We start from the raw sequence: 23,422 nt of genomic DNA, 5'->3' as shown, positions 1-23,422 counted from the left end.
ACCTAATGATTTACATAAAACATTGCCAAGGAGAACAAAGGTTAAACAAATCTGTTCAAATAAATATTTAATTTTCAGAGAAATAAAAATTTTAAATTAACATACCTAATTGAGGCTGTAAAGATAAATTCATTCTATTTTGTGCCAGTTCAGCTTTCAATGTGCGTACTTCTGAAATTGCTTGTTTTCTCATCTATAAAAAGAATTACCTTTCAAAAATGAATTTCATTTCACCCCTTTAAAATTAAATAATTGTCATGTAAACAAAGGTTGTTGTTTTTTTTAACTGCTTTTACTGTAGTCTCTCATTTCCCTTCAGTGCCTTCACTGCCACTGATTATGGTAAATACATAGGTCAAAAGTCATGTTGAAAAAGCATGCTTCTTTACTGCCAGATAAGCTATTAAATAATTTCATTTATTAGTATACAGTCATAATACAATTAAATTGTTGTAAAAAGCCAGAGAGGAAAAAAAAGAAATCTTTTGCTCAAGCTTCAAAATCTGTTGTTTTCAAGTGTAAAGAAATAGTAAAAAAAAAAATCCCATATCCCAAAAAACAAAATTGCAAAAAATCTTAATTCCCAGCCCTTAGAAACTGAACAGGTACTCAAGTAATATAACAGTGTTATTCTGAGGAAAAAAAAGTGTTATTTGGCGGCAAGCACTCTTCTAAATGGATTAACCTCTTTGATTCTTTCAAATATTTTATTGAGGCAGATACTATTACTTATCTCCATTTTACAGCTGAGGTAACTGAGATGCCTAGAAGTTCAGTAACTCGCTCCAGATATAAAACTAGTTAAGTGTCATAACCAGAATTCAAACTCATCAACTGGTGCCAGAATCCTTACTATTCCATGTATTGTCTGTGGACCAGAAGCATTCGCAGCACCTGGGAGCTTCTTAGGAATGAAAAATCTCAGGCTTCACCCCAGACCTACTGACTCAGATCCCGCTAACTTCCAAAGAATCCCCATGTGATCTCACAGTAAACTTACAGAAGCACTGAAGCACTGTTTATGCTATACTAACTTGAATATGGTTGCAAAAGACTCAGGCTAGGTTTTCTGCCCCCTAGTTCTGAATCTTCTAGGTAAGTTTTGGGTAAATTATTCAGGAAATCAGTAATACATACTATGTGCCAATTAAGCATTATGGTTAAAAGTAGGATTCTTTTCCCCCAGTCTAAAAACTTTCCCCCAAGCTGAAAACTTGGTTCTCTTTTTCTTAGTAGTCTCTCCTGTTTTTGTACTAATTATTCTAATATGGGTCCAAACAATTCATAGGTGACATTTATAAGGTTAAAATGTACAAAGATGGTAAGATGTAATGTGCATGCTTTCCAGAAGAACAGAATATTGCAAGAGTCATAACTGAAGGCATTGGGGGCTATTACTCCCTTTTTCCTACCCAACTATACTTAAGTGCACACATTTCCCATTGGCTTTCTGTTCATTTTTTGTATACACACTTTTCATTCATCAAATGAGTAATTTTTTTGAGTGCATACTGTATAACAATGCTAAATATTCACACTTTGTTAAAATTTGTTCTTTGCCATTTTCCTTTTCTGTATTTTAAGCTTATCAGTGTGTAGAATTTAGCCAGGGCTCAGCTTTGAGAATGCTGCTAGGGAAAAGAATCTAGAACTGTGCTGTGCAAGAGAGTAGCCAATTGCCACAGGGAGCTATTTAAATTTAAATTAACTACAATTTAAAATTCAGTTCCTTAGTCACCCAGCAAGCTACATTTCAGGTGCTCAATACCCTTATTTGGCTAGTGGCTGCTATATGGGACAGAGCAGGTATGAAACATTTCAGTCATCACTGAAAGTTCTCTTGGACAGTGCTGATTCCAGAAAAGGGTCATTATTATGTGTCATAAGGCTATTTCTGATAAAGAGGTGAATTGAGAGCATTCAAATATATATATATATATACATATATATATATATATACACATATATACATATATACATATATATATACACACACACATACACACAATGCATATATATATATTCATTATATATATATATATTCATATATATATATGAAAATAATCAGAGAGAATGAGATAATCACCCAAGAGAGGGAAAAAAATTCAGTGGGAGCTCAGAAAGCTCAGTGGTTGTCAGACATATTTACAAATGACTTCAATACGTGAAGACCACTTCTTTAAATACTTTATGGACACTATACTGATTCACAGGGCCCTTTTCTTTTAATTTTTACTGGAATTTTTCTAAATTTTACTTTGGACTTGTTATAATATGCATCTCTTCACGATTTACTTGTTGTTATTGAATTTGTTTTCACTCATGCTCTTTGTTGTTAAGGGAACCATTTTAACACAGTCAATCCTTACTACCTTTATGCTACTGACACCCAAAGTTAAAACACCAAAATATTCTATTTCAGGATAAATGTTATAATCCGATTAGGAGAAATGCAAATTACCTTAACTTCTATGATGAGATTCATTTTGTCTATATCCAATTTTCTCTTAAGTTGGTCAATTGCACGCTGTACCTCGGTGATCTGGATTATAAGGTAATTCTGTGTGAGATATATAAAGACATCTTTACTAAGGATAACATCTATACATTTTTATTTTTAACTGCCTTACTAATATAAACTGCAATGTGATAACAAATATCAAAAGAGCAAATCATGAAAATAACCTATTCCATAAAATAAACTTATTACTTTGGAGTAAATTACTACTGACCAGTTGATTTCTTAAGTTTTAGGGGCCACTTTCTCTTCTGTTCTACTCTCATTATTCATGTATTATAAAGATAAACAGATATTTGTAAAAGTAACCATCAAATTAGTACCATAAAAGCCAACAACCATTACTATGAAAGGAATACGCTGGGTTTAAGATATTAGCAATGCTTTTGAAATTGGCACAATGCTTTATTAGAATAACTTTAAAATACATATTTAATAATGAAATAGTATATTTTATATAAGAAAACTTATTTAATACAAGAGAACCCATTTAACATAAGAAACCTTTTTGGTTATTTTTGTTCAAAAAGTTTATGAGGTGTAATGGTCACCACAGAAATTATTTAAAATTTTAAACTGTGTTTGTGAAAAAACATTGCACATTAAAACTAATAAAATAGTAGGACAAAAAGCATCAGCTATGCAAAAAAAAAAAAAGTATCAGCTATATGGACAAATCGTTATGTGAGCCTATTAGGATTTTACATTAAATTTATGTAAAATGGTAAACTTTTACTCATAGAAACTGAGAACATTTTGGTGGTTGCCAGGGATGGTGGGTAGAGGAAATAGGTGGAGGAACCAAAAGGCACAAATTTCTAGTTATTATATAAATAAGTTTAGAACGTAATGTACAGAACAGAAATGAATTAAAAATACTGTGTTGTATATTTGGAAGTTAACAGACTAGATCTTAAAAGTTCTCTTTACACACACAAAAAAAGTAACTGTGAGGTGATAGATGGTAACTAGATATATTGTGGTACTCATTTCACAGTATGTACTTACATCAAATCATTGTGTTTTACACCTTAAATTAATACATTATGTCATTGATATCTCAATAAAACTGCAGAAATATAAAAGAATAAACTTTTAATGATTCAATATGTCTTAGGTTAAAACCATACTTTTAATGGTAATTACCATAAAATCTTTTTTTTGGGTAAGTGGAATCAAATCAATCAAGTTAAACTGAAAAGTGGCCTCTGGAATTTGTTCTTTAAGTATGTGGTAGAATTACTTGACTGAAAAAATAAAGTTCAGGTCTCTGAGTTTTCAACATTCAAGACTATCTCCAAAAATTAATTGATGAAAATTAAACATAATTTAATATTTAGAAAACCAATTCCGTGGGTGTTATTAACCCCCACACACACTGAAAACGAGGAGTGCAGTACCATGTTCGTGCCCCTCTGTATTGCATCACATGTTCATCTCCCCCATAAATAAGAAAAGTGACGCTGGCCTCAGGTACAGATTTGATCCTACTTGGTCTAAGTCAGCACACAGCACTCTGGTAACTACCAGCAGTCCAGGGTGGGCCTGGTTAACGCCCCACCAGGCAAAAGAGAAAGCTTTACATATTCTATGCATCTGGAAGAGGTTCTGTCTGGGTATGGAGGGAGATAGCCCTACTTACCATTGGCCACTCTGTTGCTACCATGAGGGAAAGCCCTCTTATAATGGATCCAACACTTGAACATAATAGGGAGAAATGTCAGAAGCACCTGGGCCCTCAAAGACATCAGTAAGCCGCTCAATGTATCTCCTTAGCATCCATTACATGAGATCATGAATTTTCTTATTTCAACCAGGTTAAATCAAGGTTTTGCTACTTGTGCCCTAGCATCCGAAATATGATAATACTAACAATGTGAAAGCATGTATCTTGACTAGAACTTCTCTAATAGAATGTGAACACTTTTACAGCACCTTAGAGTCTGTGATGTTTGCCAGATTCTTTGGTCTCATTTTGATCTCCCTGGCTTCAAGTTGCATGAGCAATTTTTTATAGTAAAGTTCTAAATCTTCTCGAAGTTTTGTTAAAACCTCTTCCAATGATGCTGTGACTTTCTTTGTTTCAAAGTGCTTTTTCTTCCAACCATCATAAGCTATAAAAAAAAAAAAGAAGGAAAGCAAAGGCTATAGTTTGAATCTGATTAAAGGATTAAATTTTTCAACCTGGAAAGGTCCCAAGAGTTAATTTAAACCCATCTACTCCCCTCTTCTTTCTTCCTTACATGCTGAGGAAATCAGAGCTAAGAACAAAATGTTTATTGGATAATAAAAGTACTTATCTACAAATACAATGGAATAGTGTAAATCCAGGAACCACAACCAAGTTCTTCTTTAAGCTTATAATCATTTCTGGAACACCTTTATTTAAAATACCACCAATAACCAAATGCATATATTTTTATTTTGATTACATTTGATTTGATTATGGAAAAGTTATTTATATACGTAACTATAACTGTGAAAGAAAGAGGAATAATATACTTTTTTAGGTTTTTCCTTATTTTTTTCAGCTCCCTAAATGACTTATGTTTTATGATGTCGGCTGAATCTGATTCATCATTTATCAAAATTATTCCGAACATATCTGCAAAACTGTGTGGGGCAGAATTTCTCAAACCTGAGATCCTTAATTAGAAATTCAGTACTGCCAGGTAGGAATCACTTAGGCACCAGTGAGAATCTTCTAAGTACATACTTAATAGGAACACAAACTACATGCTACCATTCCAGATTTGTTTATTTTTTTAAGATTATAAAAAAAAATTCAAACCCCATGTGAAATTCTATGTGGTGATTTGTTTAAAATTACATAACTACATGGAACTTAACTCAAAATTTGAACTTCTGCCCTGTATGTAATCCTCATGCACCATGTAGTATGTATGCACTAGCTTCCTAACTGGTCTCTCTGCTTTCATTCTGGCCTCTCTACAAGCTATTCCATATAGCAGTCATTTTGATTTTTCTAAAATATTTTAAGAATCATGTAAATCCTTAGCTTAAAAATCCTCCAATGGCTTACCACCTGACTGAGAATAAAATCCAAACTCCTTGAATTGGCCTCTGTTCCTTGCTGAATTTTTGGTTTTATCTCCCTCTTCATTCCTGCTTATTTATCTCACACTCCAACCCACTGGCCTTGTTACAGGTCTAAGACTGAAAGCTCATTCCTATCTTAGGACCGTGACATTTAGCGTTCCTTCTGCTCAGGCTGTTTTTCCCTATCTCTTTACATGCCTACCTCCTTATTAATTAAATCGTAGTGATATCGCCACAGAAATGGTGTCCTTGGAACCAAAACATCTCTCCTGCCCCATCACTCTGTATGACGCTCTTTTAAATTATGCTCTTCACAGTTCTAATCAGTAGCTGATATTGTCTTACTTTTTTATTGTCTGTCTGCTCCCCTACCCCCATTAGAAGCAAGCTCCCCAAGGGCACGGCCACATTTGTCTTATTTACTGCTGTATCCTAGGCTTTTAAAACAATGCTGGGAATTGAACACATAGTAGGCTCCATAAATACTCGTGTTTGATGGCTGAGACATGCCTTTATCTGGAAATATTCCTGTTGAAGTAGAAAGTGACTGATCATTTTCATTTTATAGAAAGAAAGAATGAGGCACAAAGGAGAAATTTCTTGCCTAACAAAAGGCTGATCTGCTATTAGAATCCTGGTACTTTCCAGTCCATTGCTCAAACTTGTTTGATAAAATTGCTTGTTTACCATTACAACAAGGCTATCATTGCCAGCACTTCCAGGACACACTTTAATATTAGGAGGTAGAACCTTCAGAAATATCTCCTGACAGTGTCTGAAATCTTCAGGCAGTTATAGTACTGAAACAATAATTTTCTGTAAATTGAGAATCCTAAACCAGTTAATTCCTTGTAAACCTTTTACCCTTATAATTCTCAAGAACAACCCAAAATGCAGGCCTCTCAAATCATTGAGCACCTTGCAAACCATTATCCTATACTTTCTCCACACTGGGTCATTTTTTCCATTTCCACCAGTTCCAGTAACAATGTTTCTGATTGTATTCTAAGAAAACTACCTACTTGTCCTACCTAATTCTCTCATTCATTTATTCATTCATTCAGGTCAGCAAAGCAGACAGACATCCCAACAAAGTCAGCACCTGGGGGCGACTAAGGGACTGCAAGAAGGCTTCTAGAGTAAGTGATATCTAGTCTGAAATAGAATGGTTAGTAGGAAATAGCCAGGTGAACTGGGAAGATGGGGACAGAAGGGGAAGAGAGGACAGGCAGATGCAGATGGCAGAGGGAAAGGCGTGCCTGAAGGCCTGCAGCCAAGAGGAGGCACGCTTCAGATTCTAGCACATCTTTTCCTGGAAGCCTGTCTCGATCTCTCCATCTAACTTCGGTGTTCTTCTTCTGTGTTCCTACGCACAGAGTTCTGTGGTGCCTTTATCACAGTGTTCATCAGGATGTATCATTACTGCCTAAGTGGATTATCATTTCCCCAGGGGGCTGTAAGCTCTTGGAGGACAGTGACCAGATCGTGTCTGCCTACCAGTATCTCCTCAGCCCCTGGAAGTGGTGAAATTCAGTAGGCACTTAATAAATACTTATTCAGTAAATGGACGGAACAACAAAGAAAGAAATAAATGAATGTCACTTATGATAAATATGTGAATTTTAGTAAAAAACACCTAATGTGAAACAGTTGAGCAATGACTTCATGTTTTCTGTATTGAACTTAGTAGTGTACCACTGAAATCACAACAGTAAAATAGTAAACATTAAAAAGCATAAATACTGTCCAAGTTTTCTTTATAGTGACAAAAGATATGTAATAAACTTTACCATGATATGGCTTCAATTTGTTTTGTCCAGATAGCTTTTCAACTTTTCTCATTAATTCTTCTCTAATTCTTTCCAAATATCTTCTTTCTTCCTTTACTTGTTTTATTTGTTTGATAATCTTCTCTCCTAAAATATAACCCATATTTATCAATGTCTAAAAGCTAAAAGATGGTTCATTTCCTAAAAAATATAGTGTATAAAACTTCAAAGTGCTTAAAACAGCAAAAATAAATTTTACCTAAATTCTGTTTTTCTTCCTATAATAAATATAGCATTTGTCCCTATGGAAAACACTGAGTAGTTCATTTTAGATTCTAAGAGTGAAACATAATTTACATTATTTACATGTATGTGGATAATACAGTATGTCTCATTTGAATTTACATGTATTTGTAAAACTAGATAAAGGTTAAGTAGTTATATTTCTTGTTTTAATTCTTTTGATAAATTTATCTTGGGCCTAAGATAGTGTACTTAAATCTTACATGGAAAATGTAAATTTTAGAATACATTTTTAAAAGAAATATTACTGACTAAACATATGCAGTAATCAACATACAATTCATATACTTTAAAACAATTTACCTTTTTTGTGGTAAACTATACTTAATAAAATTATCATTTTAAGCATTTTTAAATGTACAGTTCAATGGAATTATGTATATTTATAATGTAGTGAAACCATCACCACCATCTATCTCTGGAACTTTTTTTAACTTCCCAAACTGAAACTCTATTCTCATCAAACAATAATTCCTCATTAACATCATTTAATTTTACTTCACAGAATCATCTGTTCTTACAGTTTTATCATACTTACTCTCAATCTGTAATAAAGAAATTTCAGTTATTCCTGGAGTAAAAGCAGATTTCCAAGGAAGTGAAGGAAAATCAATAAGATCTGGCAGGGTGATGTACTCTTTATTACCTGTCTGTAAGAAAACATGAAATGCAGTAAGATTTGGTAGGACGACATATTAGTTCTCATCCACCTGTAAGCACTTGATAAGGTACAACAGCAATGCATTTTTTTACTTATGTGGTGATGAACTCCCAAATCTCTGTTTATACCTATGGATTCTTTTTTGTGCTCCAGCTTCTCCATTCCACTATTAGATGGACATTAATCACAGGGACTTCAAACTTAAAATTAAAAAAAAAACCAAACCATTATTGCTTTCTAAATGATTTTATTCTAGATTTCCTATCTTAGCTACTTCTTTTAGCAACATTTAAATTTTTCTAAGATGGCTACTGATTTTTTTTTCATCTTGAGCCAATTTTGATCATTTATATTAGCTTAGAAAGTTGGGGCATCCTATACATTTCCAAATTTTAGCATACGTATTATTTTCATATATTTTATCTGCTCTATATCTGTGTTTATATAACCTTCATTGGTCCAAATTTTTATATGTCTGCTTGCTTTTTTGATAAACTACCTCAAGCCTTACCAATGTTGATGTTTGTCCCACTACCACTTTATAGATCTTGAATTGTTTCGGTTCTGCTAGGGTTTTTAAATTCTGTAACTTACTAGTCTCTACATTTATCTTTATTAAGCCCTTACTACTACTTCGCTCTATTATTCCTTTTAAAATCTATGTTATTTTTTTTAACTTATAAAAGTCAGGTTCTCAAGGATAACGGCAACCACCTAAATTAGAATCCTTCCACACATCATGCCAACTACTATAAAGGAAAGCAAATAAAATCACCCATAATTTATGCCTACAGCATAACTAGGACATAGAATCCTTTAATTGACACACGCTTTAATGTACATGTAAGTGGGGAAATAAACCCCCTAGACCAGCAGAGTGTGTTCATGAGCTGATGACTGAGCTGTCAGAAGTGACGATACATTAGAGAACTGTGAACACATAACACAAAAAACAACCACCACAGTTTAGTCTGGAAGAAGAAGCCCCTCCCATGCAGTGCAGACATACTGAGAGTAAGAATAAAATCTAGTACATCAGAGCACTTTCTATGAGGAATCCAAAGAAAGGGACTTGTGAAACGTAGGGGACCAGAGATGGTAACCATGGGAAGACATAGCTTCTGAGAAACTAGAAAACGCTCTGGAAGTGAGAGGTATTCCTTCAGGGCTACGTGGTAAGGAAAAGGAAGAGAGTAGCCATGATAACAGCTCTGTTGAATGAAATTAGCAGAAAACAAACAAAGAAAACAGAGCCCTTTCCCAAAAGGCCACACTTATTTAAAAATAAATAAATAACTGCATTTCACTGTAACAACAAAGAGGAAGAGGGCCCTCCTGATCTAAGAAGCAGAAAAGCCACCAAAACACCACTCCTTGTTCCTCTATAAGAACACCTGTTATTACTGATACAGAAAAATCCACACAAATGAACGTGTACAAACATTACCTACAAAGTAATCTAGCATCCACACAAAGTTACTTTTTAAAAACCCTCAAAATTGAGAACTAAAACAAAATTAAAAAACAGAAAGCCATAAAACAGAGAAAAATTTAACATTCCTTACCTAGATTAAAAATAATTAAGCAGGCATTTGCAGATATTAACAAACACCCATAAATCTAAAATCAAATAACTCAGAATGAAAATGGAAAACAGGAAGACGTGAAATGGAAGATGGCCAAACTGAAGAAAGAAATTGAAGAACCAAAATTGTCTTAGAAATGAGTAAGTTAGCAGGTATCCAAGAAGGAAAAGATGTGACCAAATATACAGTAAGGATAATAGAGAACCGAAATAAAAGGGGCAAGGAATATGAAACAAAGAAAATAACAAAATACATCAGAGAAGTAACAGATATAAAAGGTAAAAAAGATCTGAGATAAGACTAATTGTGGTCCTTGAAAAAGAAAAAGAAACCAATGGAATGGATCTGCTGTTTAAAGTGTTTTCTAAAATTATAATTGGTTTCTTAAAACAAAAGAAGTCCTGATTTTTCATACTTAAAGGGCCCACTCTTTTTCAGAAGAATTGGGCCTAGAATTCTCAACTGAAATACAGTCTGGTAAATTACTACACATTACAGGATCCTCTGGCTTTCCAGACCGAAATACTCAAGCCAGCTTACAGAGAAAAGAAAATCAGGGTGGCATCACACTTTTTAATAGTAACACATAAAACAAGATATCAGTAAAACAACATTTTAAAGAAACTCTGAAAAAAAAGGTATAAGCCAAGGATGTTATAGCCGATCAAACTGTTCAAGTATCCAGGCTCCAGAACAGGGGTTAGCAGGCTTGGTCAAAGGCCAGAGAGTAAATAATTTAGGCTTTGTGGGCCACATATGATCACTGTCATATTCTTTCCTCAATTCTTCAAAAATGTAAAAACATGAGTACGTGGCAGCCTCACAAAACAGCCTGCAGGCCATAGTTTCCCCACCCCTACGTTAGACAAAGTTTATAATGTAGGAGAAGTAAGAGAATATTGTACATAGGAGATCTTTCTATTATAAACTGAGCTTAATCCAAGCAAGAGAATGAAAAATCTTCTGCAAAAGAACTGGCAGTAAGTGTTGGATATATTTAGTTATAGACCTGAGACTAAAACAGAGGTGACGGGGATAAAACTAGGAGCACAATATATAAATTTTATATTCTTTGACAAAGTAGAAATAACACAACTAAAAATACATGAGAAGAAAGTAGAGAAAAGGGTGATTTTTTGATTGCCCTGAATGTAACAGGTAGGAGTCAGAGAATAATTTTGGAGGTAACAAATCAAAAGGAGAAGCATCAATTAAAAAAACAGAAAAAAAAAGAGAGAGAGAGAGAGAGAGGACTAAGAATACTAGCATGAATGTATTAGTATAAAGATAAAAAAAAGAACAAAAATACAGTATTATTAAATATCAGAAGAGGGGAAAAGTCCAAATAACCCACATAGTATCATGTACTAACTATAACATTATAAAAAATGACAAATCTGACATCAAACATATTACTTCCATCAATAACATAAATGGATATAACTCATCTACTAAATGAAAAAGATTTACAAAGCTCACAAAGCAAAACCCATCTCTAAGCCGTATGTAAACGACATACCTAAAACAAAGCAATTCAGAAAGGCTGGCTAAAAATGGGAAGAAAGATGGTGGGCATAACAAAAATGTAAACAAAAAGAAAGCAGAAAGTGATATACGATAAGGAAGAATTTAGGCCAAAAAATATAAATAAGTCCAAGAAGGATACTTCATAATGCAAAAGTGGTATTAATATTCACTTAAGAACTTTGTGCCAAATCAAAATTGAATCAGAAACCACAGAAGATGTACGGATAAAAAGTAACACATTAATAACAAGAGATTCTACTATACCATTTTGTCTAAGACATAGCAGAATGTGGAAAAAAATAAGGATATGGAATAATTAAACAATGTAGTCAGCAAGATACACTATAGAAATGGCACACAAGAGGGGAAGATATTTGCAACATACACAAGCACCAAAGGACTCTCATCTTTCAGAGTATATTAAAAATTCACATTAATCTGAAATCTATGGTAGACAACCTATAGAAATACTTGAAAAGGTACTTCCAAACAAAGTTATCAAAATGGAGTCCATAAAATATAAAATCATGATCCTACTTTATGGGTAATCCAGGAAATCAAAATCCAAACCTCAGTGAAATAGCATTAAGCATCCACCAGACTGACAAAATTTTTAAAGCCTGAAGACAGCATGTTTTATTAATATCCAGCAACAACAGAGCAATTATTTGCTGAAGATGGCATGCCTTTGCTCCAAAACATATGTAAAGACAGCTCTGTGGGGCTCAGAGCTGCGATCCCCCTCCCTGGGCTTATCTCAGACTCCATGCAGCATTCTAGTCCACGACACATCAAGCATCGCTGGATTAGCTGGACATTAAACCCAAGTGGCAGCACTACTTGCAAGGCCGCTTCAATCACCTGGTGAGCCTTCTCTAGCTTTGGGCCCACTTAGTTGGCAGTATTTTAAATTACTCGATTGAAAAACAAAAAAATTGGAGCAGCACATCCAAATGTGTTAAATCTCTCTCCAAATCCCAGAGGTCCATCAAGTGACTTGTTGTCAATGGTAGCTGGGGCAAGATACGAAAACATTGGCTTTCACCTCAAAGGGCATACATACCTCAACAGATCCCAGACCATGGAACTCAGAAATTTCACCGAATTGGCAAGCTCCTGAATTTTTTTTTAGGCTTTTCTCCACTCTCTAACCAATAATGTTAGAAAATTTAGACATTTTAATCTGCAGTTTCATTTTGAATTTCAGTACAAATATTAGGTTTCAATACCACATTTTAAGAAACATCTTAAAATCATACCTGACTGTCATCTCTTCTAATGATATTAGCTCTATCATCTTCATTCTTCCAAAGAAACTGACTTAAAAGGAATGAGAGATTTTAAAATATTAAAAAATGATCCCATAAATATTAGCTTTTCATATTTTATATTTTATTTCATCTTCTGTAAACATAGATATAACATTACAATTTTTTAAAGTCAGCATGAGGCAATTATATTATCTTTCAATCTCATTAACGATCAATATAAACTACATTTAGTATCAGTAATAAAATCATATTTTATTATATTATAGCTAAATTAATATCATAGTCCAATATCTATTGCAAGGTAAATAAGTGGAAATTTTGTAAACATTTTATTCGCGGATCTTCTGTGAATAATTATTTATAAAATTCCTTAATTTAAAAAGATGAGTATATGCAGAATTGTTGCTTAAGTACCATAATTTTGAATGAAATGATACCAATGTGAAACTCAAGCATACTAATTAGTTTACCCATAACCAAGAATCTAATAAGAAAGGCTGAAAAATTAGTTCTAAGAAATGCAAATGAATGCAGGAATTTTTCTGTCATCAGGTTGCCCCTAATAGTAAGTTTTACAACAAAAACAAATTTAATTGATAAAATATCCATCATTTTTTTGGAGAGGAATGCTGGAATATAACAGTAAAGATCAGAATCAAGGTAATTTTACTTTAAAATATCACTGATTTCACTCATATCTTTGTTCTAGTTAGACATCCCTATAACAGTACCCTGGATATCTTACTCTTCTTATAGTTCAGATTTATGCAATGTGGGATCAATATTTATACTAATTACCTGTTTTTGTTGCTAACATAATCATTTGAATCTTCCAATGATCCTGGCAATTCAGAATTTCCGAACTGTTTTTTTCCAGGCTGGTTTTCTTTTGGAATGTCTTTGCCCTCAGCTGATGTTGACGTTTATCCACGGCAAATAGAGTTCATAACGTTAATAAAATACTAAAAAAAAGTTTTTTTTTTATATGTACATGCTATTATCTTGTCCTGTGGTTCAGAATATCCAAGAAGTTTGCCCTACATAATACAAGGCAACTATTTCCAAAGTGAATTTCATGAGGCATTTCATCAAAGTGAATGGAGAATTCTTTGGTCAATTCAGTTTGGGAAAAATTGGGTAAGCAACTCTAACAGGAACACAACCCTGTATACACACACACACACACACACACACACACACACACACACACACACTCTCACCCCTACTTATTGCAAGATTTCTCTGTTTTTATGTATAATATGAATCTGCAAGAGGCGGGTAAGCTGGGTTTTATTCAAACTTAATTGTCTTCAGGAAGCTTTTGGCTTTTCAAGTAATATTCTGAGGAACCTTTTCCAGAAATTGCTGGTGTAAACACGGAGCATATAACGTCATTAGTATTTCACATACCTTTCCATTTATAACATCTCTCTTCATTTTAACAGAATTTTTCCATGTAGGAAAAAAACACAACCTATCTTTAAAACATTAATGTTCTGTATGATCTATACAAACAAAAGACCCATGAACCTGGCAGTGATAATGTAGATTTTTTCCCCACTTGGAGAAATCAATTTTTTAATTGAGAAAAAATTAATGAGTCATATTAATACTTGAAAAATCATTTTACAAGGATTGCCACAATATTTTACAACCTGAAGGCCATATTGGTTTAATTTTAGTCTGGCTGCTACTATTTATTTCTCAGCTGGCAATGGAATAATCATTTAAGGACAACAAACAGAAATTTTCTAAAAGGTATATTCAATGCAAAATGAACACAAAAAATGGATATGTCAGCTGTTTAAAAGCTAATAATAAAATACCACTCGCCCAATCCACCCAAAAAAAGAAACATTGCAAAACTCAGTTGATTCTGAATTACATTTTGATAGGTACATAGGACATGAATCTCTTATTCCTAGTAACAGTTTGGAGCATAACGACCTGCACCTTTCAACAAAAATGGGAGCGATAACTGTGAAACTGTTTTGAATTGTGAGATGTTTGCCTCCCAAAGAAGAAAGAATTTAAACAAAGAAAATGGCATTTGCAGGTCACAGAATGCTAATGTATGCAGCATTTTTGCCAACAGTGAAAAGTTAAGTATGATTCTAACACAGTGTTATAACGCATGGGCTTCAGTCAAACCATAGGGATCAAGTCCTGGCATTGTCACAGCAGGTGTGACCTGAGGTAAGTTATTTCTCTAACTTCAGTTTCCTTATTTCTACAATGGCATAGTACATGTGAAGCACCCAACACAGTACCCAATTCTTAGAAGTCTCTTCAAATTCTGATTTCTATTCCACTGCACTTTCTAGTTCAGCTCTTAATTACCTCGGTCTGTTCTCCATATTGTCACCTGAGTTGTTTTTCTGGAACTTAAATTCAATCATGCCACTCGTGCTAAAAACTTCAGATGGCTTCCCATTGCCTACATGATTCCTTAGCTTTGCGATCAAGGCTCTTATAGTCCAAGTCCCTACCTACCTCTCCAGCTGTACTTCAAGGTACTTTTTCCTCCCCTTCCGAACCCCAAATTATAATAGTAGTACTACCACTACTGATAGGTAACAATTTTTGAACCAACTATGTTATTAAGCTAATCCTGAAAGCTCCATTCATATCATGAGCTATGTGAAAGAAGCCTTCTGGAGTAGGGCATTGAATAATCTGCATAGCCAAACATTTACAACCCTGGGTTTGAAGTCAGAGCATGAAGGGTTCTCTACATCATCTTAAGAAATGTGGGCTTTCAGTAGCAAACAATGAGTCTTTCAAAGGTTGTTAAGCAGGGAGATAAATAATCCAACTTGTAACAAGAATGATGAGGCTGACAGCGCTCTAGAGATAGATTGGAAAGGAGATTATAAGCAAGGAGGCTAGTCATGATGGATTTTGAGGTTCTTTTACCCTCAAAATCTATTATTCTACAATAAGAAAAATTTGAAAGCTTAAAGTCTGAACAAGTGGAAGAATGATGAAAGCAAAGAAAGAAATCAAGAAAGCATACTGGTTTGGGGGTAATGATGGAGTTGAGCATTAAACACGTTAAAGTTGAGGCATGTCAAAAATATAGAGATGTGTTCCATGGGAAAGAAAGAACATAAGATGACTAAAGAAAAGGAATACCCATTTCGAGATGTAAAAATGGGGAAAGCAATACTGTACTTCTTTTTTCCTTCATTAAAGGAATCGTGAAACATACTGCGCATACTCTTGGAATTATAACTGACGGTGTAAAGTAAAAATGGTAAATGTATATTGTGGAGTTTATAATGTATGTATAAGTAAAATGTATGACAACAACAGCACAAAAGATTTGAAGGAGGAAATAGATGTATACTGCTGTAAGGTTCTTATACTATATATGAAGTTGTACATAATTTGAAAATAAACTTCAAATTAAAGATGTATAATGTGTAGCCTAGTGCAGAAGTCAGAAAACATTTTCTTAAAGGGCAAAGCAGCAAATATTTCAGGCTCATGGACCATAATGTCTTTGTCACATTACTCAACTCTGTTATTGTAATGGGCATGACTGTGTTTCACTAAAAGTTTATTGATTAAAAAAAGCCACAGGACATGGATTAAAATAAAATAATATGAAAATAATAGGTGTTTGCTGCCCTCTACCCTACAGCAACCACTAAAAGTTTTTTAAGATAAGGATTGACTAATGAGCCAATAGTGGAGATAAAACTGACTCATAAAAAAACTACTCTATCCAAACAAAAGGTAAGAAAACATAAAAATGAAGAAAATGGAAGAAATGAGACAAATAGAATATAAACTGCAAGATAACAGATTTAAAACCAACCACATTGATAATTACATTAAATGGAAATGGTCTAAAGATCCTTATAAAAAGACACAGATAATCAAATTGGATTAAAAAGTAAAATCTAAATATATGCTTCTAAAAGGAATCCACTTTTAATATAAAGTCATAGATAAAAGTCAATGAATGGAGAAAGACATACGATGCAAACACTAACCAAAACAGAGCTAGAATGACTGTATTAATGTTAGATTAAGTAACCTTCAAAATAAAGACTATTACCAGAGATAAAGAGAAACATTAAATAATAATATAGGGGTTAATTCATCAAGAAGACAATAATCCTAAATGTGCATGAATGTAGTAACAGCTTTAAAATACATAAAGCAAAACTGATCATTGAAGATGTCAACACTCTTCCCTCTGTAATTGTTAGAGCATGTTCACAAATTTAAGAATTCCTTTTATTCAAAGAATCATAAAAGACTAAAAAGACAAGCCACAAACTAAAAAATCTATAATTAATTATACCACACAGGTGTGTGTGGTGTGTGAAGATATGGCAGAAAAATATATACGTATACATAATGAATCAATATTTAAAAGAAAGAACAGAAAATGGGCAAAACAATTGAATGAAGGCAAATGCAAATGGCCATTAAAAGTATGAAAAAATGCTCAACTAAAAAGAATTGCTAGAAAAGAAAAATAAAATATTTGGAATTAATAATTCAGTGTAAGCATTTACAGCAGATTAGACACAGCTAAAAAGAGAATCAATAAGATAGATTTGGAAGAAAGATCTGAAGAAATCACCCAGAATGTAAAGCAGAGAAACAAGGAGACAGAAAATGTCTGACAGAATTAAAAGGATATGGTTCAATAGGAACTTTCAGATACTGCTGCTGGGTATAACCACTTTGGAAAACACATGAACTTTCTTGAAATGTAAAAGTGAAGCTGAACATGTGCATATAATGTCAATCCTAGCTATATGCCCTTAAAATCCTCTTGCACATGTACATTTAGAAGTCATGTACAAGAATATACATAATAGTGTATTTATAATAGCCCCAAACCGAAAACAAACCAAATGTCCATGAGCAGAATAGGTAAATATTACAAATTATGACATAGACATATAATGGAATATTTTGCAACAATGAAAAGAAATTGAAGTACATATGACAACATAGTTGAGTCTTACAATTACAATATTGAGTAACAAAAGCAAGTCCAAAATAAACTATCTGCAATATGATGCCATCCAAATAAAATTAAAAATAGACAAAACTGAACTACTGTTAAGGAACACATATTAAGGTTGTAAAACTATAAAAAAAGCAAGAAAACACTTATCTCGAAGTAGTAGTTATCTCTACTGGGGAAGGAAGAAGATGTGATAAGAGAGAGAGACCCAAGATTAGAAAGTTCTTTTTAAAGAAGAAGAAGAAAAAAAATATTACCTTAAAAACAGCATTTTAACTTCTAAAAAAATTACAGGACAAATGCATGAAGCTGTTTCTGAAAAATGTTGCTTACAGCACCATGGAATTCTATAGTGATGTAGATCTATATTTATTGGTATGAAATATCTACAATACAGTCTAAAATTAAGAAGCTTTAAAAGAGTTTGCATGTATCCTCATTTTTAAAAGTTAAAAAATATTTTATATACAAGAACTTTAAAAACTACCTGAAAGAATACACCAAAATACTAGCAGAAACTATCTTGGATGGTGGAATTATACTGTTAATCTTTATTTTCTTCTTGCACAAATTTCATAGGGTTAAATACTCCAGCCACAGACTTTTTTGGGTTTTGTGCAAGTAGCAGTTCAAGAATCTGGCCAGTAGCCCAAAGTATGAAATATGATACTATTCACAGCCTTATGTAGGGCAATTGCCCACTTCATTAGCCACTTGACCTTGTACTTTTCAGAAATACTGGGATTCCACTATGAATTTTTTCCCCAGGTGTTTTTTTCCCTTTAACCTTTAAGTGAAATCATGACAGGAAAGCAGTATTTAAAATAATGCAGAGAAAGGCCTACATAAAGAAGGAGGTAAAGTATCTCACCAACCATGTCATTGGCATCAAATAATAAAATAGGTGGATCTCATTCATATGTCTCATCAGAAATAACAAATCACATCAGAACAATAATGTTAAATGTGCCTAAGATTAAAGTTGGTGCTAAGTTTAGAAGATCACTGGAATAAAATAAACTTAGAATATAAGAATTGCTATAATTGAAGACGGAGAACAATGCAACTAGTTAAGAACAGGTACATTTTGTAGCTGTAATGGCTGTTGTCTTTAGTCTGGGATGGGCGATTCAGTTCATTTACAAATATTTAGTATACTTGCTTTTCCATCACAAAAAGTTTATTTTCTATATGAAATAAGGGAAAATAATTCAAATAATTTTTTTCAGTTAATTCTGAGAGTGCAGTACTAGCTTTACTTATATAAGTTTGATTTTTAAATTGCCTACCACTTAACTGAATCATCAGTAAATTGATGGGTATAATCAGATAAAAAATTTTAAAATCTTTGAAATACAAATGTCTATCAACATTAAAGTTGTTTTGCTTTGACTTAATACTGTTGTCCTGGCTAAGATCTTCCTGGACTTAAAATAATAATACCAAGGTTTTATGCACTCATCATTTCCTTTCTTTTCACTTTTAACCTTAACTTTCTCAGAAACTATTATGAAAGAAGTAAAGGTGGCAGAGTTTAAGTGCTGTAAGTATTTTGATTTTGTTTTTACTTTAAAATGGTACTTAAATTGTTTTTTATCTCCCACCTAGTGAAACTATTTTTTAAAATACCCAAATTGAATTGTAGCTTTCCTTTTATACTGCCCATATTTGTAAGGCTAGATTTGCCCAGACTTTGCTTACAGACCTGACTGCTAAAATACTATAAAAACCTCTTTGGTTTTCCCACTCCAGTTGAAATCACCTTCTTCTTGATTCTTGTTAAGAAGCTCTTTCGAAGTGTTATCTAAAAAACTGGGATCTGTTCCAGGTTCTTCTTTTGACAAAGTTACACTGGCTGGTCTGTGGATTATCCCATCAGCCTCAGCAACACTATTATGAATCTGCTGTTCATCTAAAGAAACGGTTGATGCAGAATAAGTATTTCCTAAATGATCCATTATAGGAAGCAAATACAATTCTGGTTGAAGAGCCTAAAATACATAGGAAATTTAAAATAATTAGTTTGTAATTTAAAAAACAGCAAGTTAAAAAAATTAGCCAGTAAGTTAAAAAATGAGCATACATTTTAAACGTCACATTACATACATATGGAGGAGCAAATGATTTGAGTTTCAGTTCCGATTCTTGCTTTGCCTTTACCTAGAAGTAAATGAGAAAAAAAAATTAAAGCTTTTGTAATGTTTTTCAATTATTTTTTACCCCACTTTTTTTTTTTTTTTGCATAAGTCACATATCTGCAACAAAAATCAAATCTAAAAGCTGGTAACTAAGGCTAGATTCTAGAAAATGTAGAATATAATCAATCCTATTTCTATTTGCTGTAATAAGCATAATAGAAATTTTATGTCATTTAATAAAGTATGGCTATCAGTTACCTGGACTCACTATGTGCCAGGCACCATTCTAAGTGATATTTCATATATATATATATATATATATAAACAGAGGGTACCAAAAATATGTATACACATTTTAAGAAAGGTAAAAACTATTAAAATTGTAATACTCAATATATGAGGTTTGACAATTAGGTTCAAGAACTTGTTGCAACAATGTTGCTAACTTTTTTTTTATATCAGAGGTGTTATTCATTATGAATTTGTATTAACTGGACAAACAGTTAACCAAGTTTACTATTTGGAAGTGCTAAAAAGGCTGCATCAAAAAGTTAGGTGACCTGAACTTTTCGCCAACAATTCATGGCTCTTGCATCATGACAATGCACCAACTCACACGGCACTGTCTGTGAAGGAATTTTTAGCCAGTAAACAAATAACTGTATTGGAACACACTTTTTACTCACCTGATCTGGCCCCCAATGACTTCTTTCTTTACCCGAAGATAAAGGAAATATTAAAAGGAAGAAGTTTGGATGACATGCAGGACATCAAGGGTAATACAATGACAGTTCTGATGGCCATTCCAGAAAAAGAGTTCCAAAATTGCTTTGAAGGGTGGACTAGGCACTGGTGTGGACGCATAGCTTCCCAAGGGGAGAACTTCAAAGGTGACCTTAGTGATAGTCAGCAATGAGGTATGTAGCACTTTTTATAGGACGAGTTTGAGAACTTAATCATCAGACCTTGTATATCGGTAACAAAAGATGAATACAAGTCATGTCTGACTTCTGCAATTACAAAAGGTGCTCAAAGTTACCATCAGTGTCCAGACACTTCTGATTATGGCGAACTATTGCTTGAGCAACACTGACCAAAGTGTCCACTTGTATACATTTTTTGGCACCCCCAGTATATTATCTGAGTTAATCCTCACAATTCCATGTGATAGGCAATTCCATGTGATACATATTACCTGTAGTTCACAGACAAGATTGAGGCAAACAGAAGTTAAGTAACTTCCCAAGATTTTATAGCTAGAAAATTTTCAACTTGAGAATCAAAACCAGGAATCTGGATCCAGAGTTCAACCTTGTATACTTTATTTCCTAAACATTCAACACATAGAGTTCATTTGTCATTCATTCATTCATTCATTCATTCATTTATTCAACAAATATTGAGGGTATATTATGTGTCTGGCAGTTTTCTATATGGTGGGGATAAAATGGCAAACAGGCAAAGTTCCTGCTCTCGTGCAGCATGCATTCTACTTGGGAGCGCAGATCTTAAATAAACATGATTTAGGATAGAGATATGTGACTTATGAAAATAAAACTGAATGATATAATAGAGAGTAACTTAGAGAAAGGATATCTAAAACCTAGGTGGTCGGAGAAGGCCCTTTTGAAAGATAATACCTTGAGAAAGAAGAACAAATTGGAGGTATCACGCTACCTGATATCAAATTATACCACAAGTCTATAGTAATCAAAACAGCATGATACTGGCATAAAAACAGACACATAGATCAATGGGACAGAATAGAGAGCCCAGAAATAAATCCATGCTTATATGGTCGTTTATCACAAAGGAAGCAAGAATTTACATTGGGGTAGACAGTCTATTTAATAAATGGTGCTGGGAAAACTGGACAGATACATGCAAAAAAATGAAACTGGATCCATGATTTCTTCAGAACACAAGTAAGTACTTGTTTACAAAGCTTTTAAACACTATCATTTACATTTAAAAATTTACATTACTTATATGATAACATTTTACATTTGTCTTTCTTTTCTTCCCAAGGAAATTCTCATGCAAAAATACCATCATTTTAGGGCCTGATAATATGCCAATAAGACCCATGTTTTCTTGATGATCTGTGTGATATTTCCATTTCATTATGCTTGAGATTACATATCTCATAGTATGTTAAGATGCTGAGTTGACAAGCATTTAAAAGTTATAATTTGTTAAGGTACATTTTTCTTTAATCAAAAGGGAAAAAAAGAAACTTACCACAGCTAGATTATTTCCAATGCATTTCAGAAATAAAAATTTTTCTGCAACAGCATCTTCACCAAGAAACTCACTGAGACGCTCCCTCAGGGCTTGTAAAGTAAGGTGAGGAGATACTCTGAAATATCATGACATTACCTCATAATGTAAAACGAAGGAAGTTTCAGCTATACTAAAGACTGGTAACTTTACTCAGCTATCTCAGATATAAATACTAACTTAATGTATCACATATAGCTTAACATGTCGTGTTTCTACATTGCATGGCATTTTGTAGGCCTTTGTAACTATTTAAAAATAAATGATTAAAAGTCTGCCTTTTTAAAATTATGCAAATGAACACTTTATAAAGGCCCTCTTTATACTGAAAAGGAAAACACTTGTCTACTTTTCTTATCCACCGCCCAATTTTATTGTTAATTCAAAACTTTGCCATTGAATTTATATACTTTTATACATATATTAAAGAATGATTTAGCCACAGATATTTATTTCGGAAGCTTGACAGGATTAGCTAGTGCTTAAAAATTTCTTTGATGATCAAATGTTGTCAGACTCCACATCTTTGCTTATGAGGGATACTTCATACCTCAACATCCAAAATTTAAAGCCATCACTTATGCTATTGCTCTGAGTTCTTGTTTTTCTAGGATCTCCTGGGAAATATTATATGATCAACAAATATTTATTGAGCACCTTCTATGTATCAGGCACTGTTCTAAGGAATGGGAATAAAACAGTCAACAAAACAGACGGAGGGTAGCTGGAATTTAAAATACAATGATCAGAGAAGATCTAAACAAAAAGTAATATTTGAGTAAAGACCTGAAGAAGATGAGACAGTATATGTAAAGGCAGAAAGAGCATTCTAGACAAAAGGAACAAGCACAAGGGCCCTGAGGTAGGGCCACGTCTGATGTGTTCCAAAACAGAAAGGAGGCTACTGTGCTTGAAGAAAGTGATGGGGAGACTAAGGTACACACAAGAGAAATAACAACAAGCAGGTCACATAGTGTCATGTTTCTGTGAATATGAAAATACACATATACATACATACATATAAGTGTACACATACATATCTTCCATTTCTATCTTTAAACAGTTCAGTGAAAAAGTCTTTGTTGGTATACTGGCTGAACTACCATTCACATCTCTTCAATAGGTTTCTAATTTCAGATAAATTCTCTCTTAATTCTCTTTGTGTATAACCATACACAAAGATGTAATGTATAGATTATACCCTGTTTTTTGGGTGGCAGTACTTTGGCTAAGTGACACCTGTTCCTACAGCACTTTTTTATTTAACTGTTATATAGCACTATTTATTGATAGTATTCATTAAGCTCGGAACTGGA

General features: G+C 33.3%; 1 protein-coding gene across 1 annotated transcript in view; it reads right to left on the bottom strand.

Annotated features, from left to right (window-relative positions):
- Positions 1-36: 36 nt before the first annotated feature.
- The window catches only part of SPATA1 (spermatogenesis associated 1), a 31,835-nt gene continuing 8,449 nt past the window's right edge, over positions 37-23,422 (bottom strand). Inside the window, 11 exon segments of the mRNA XM_033113261.1 lie at positions 37-130; positions 132-193; positions 2,462-2,560; positions 4,454-4,632; positions 7,369-7,494; positions 8,189-8,300; positions 12,684-12,744; positions 13,494-13,605; positions 19,451-19,679; positions 19,795-19,848; positions 22,068-22,185. Coding sequence (XP_032969152.1) covers positions 106-130; positions 132-193; positions 2,462-2,560; positions 4,454-4,632; positions 7,369-7,494; positions 8,189-8,300; positions 12,684-12,744; positions 13,494-13,605; positions 19,451-19,679; positions 19,795-19,848; positions 22,068-22,185 — 1,177 coding nt within the window. The 3' untranslated portion in view covers positions 37-105.

This window comes from Rhinolophus ferrumequinum, chromosome 9 (genome assembly GCF_004115265.2).
Source record: "Rhinolophus ferrumequinum isolate MPI-CBG mRhiFer1 chromosome 9, mRhiFer1_v1.p, whole genome shotgun sequence".
NCBI lineage: Eukaryota > Metazoa > Chordata > Mammalia > Chiroptera > Rhinolophidae > Rhinolophus > Rhinolophus ferrumequinum.
Note: the sequence above shows the minus strand (reverse complement) of the source record. Positions and strands in the feature narration are given on the sequence as shown.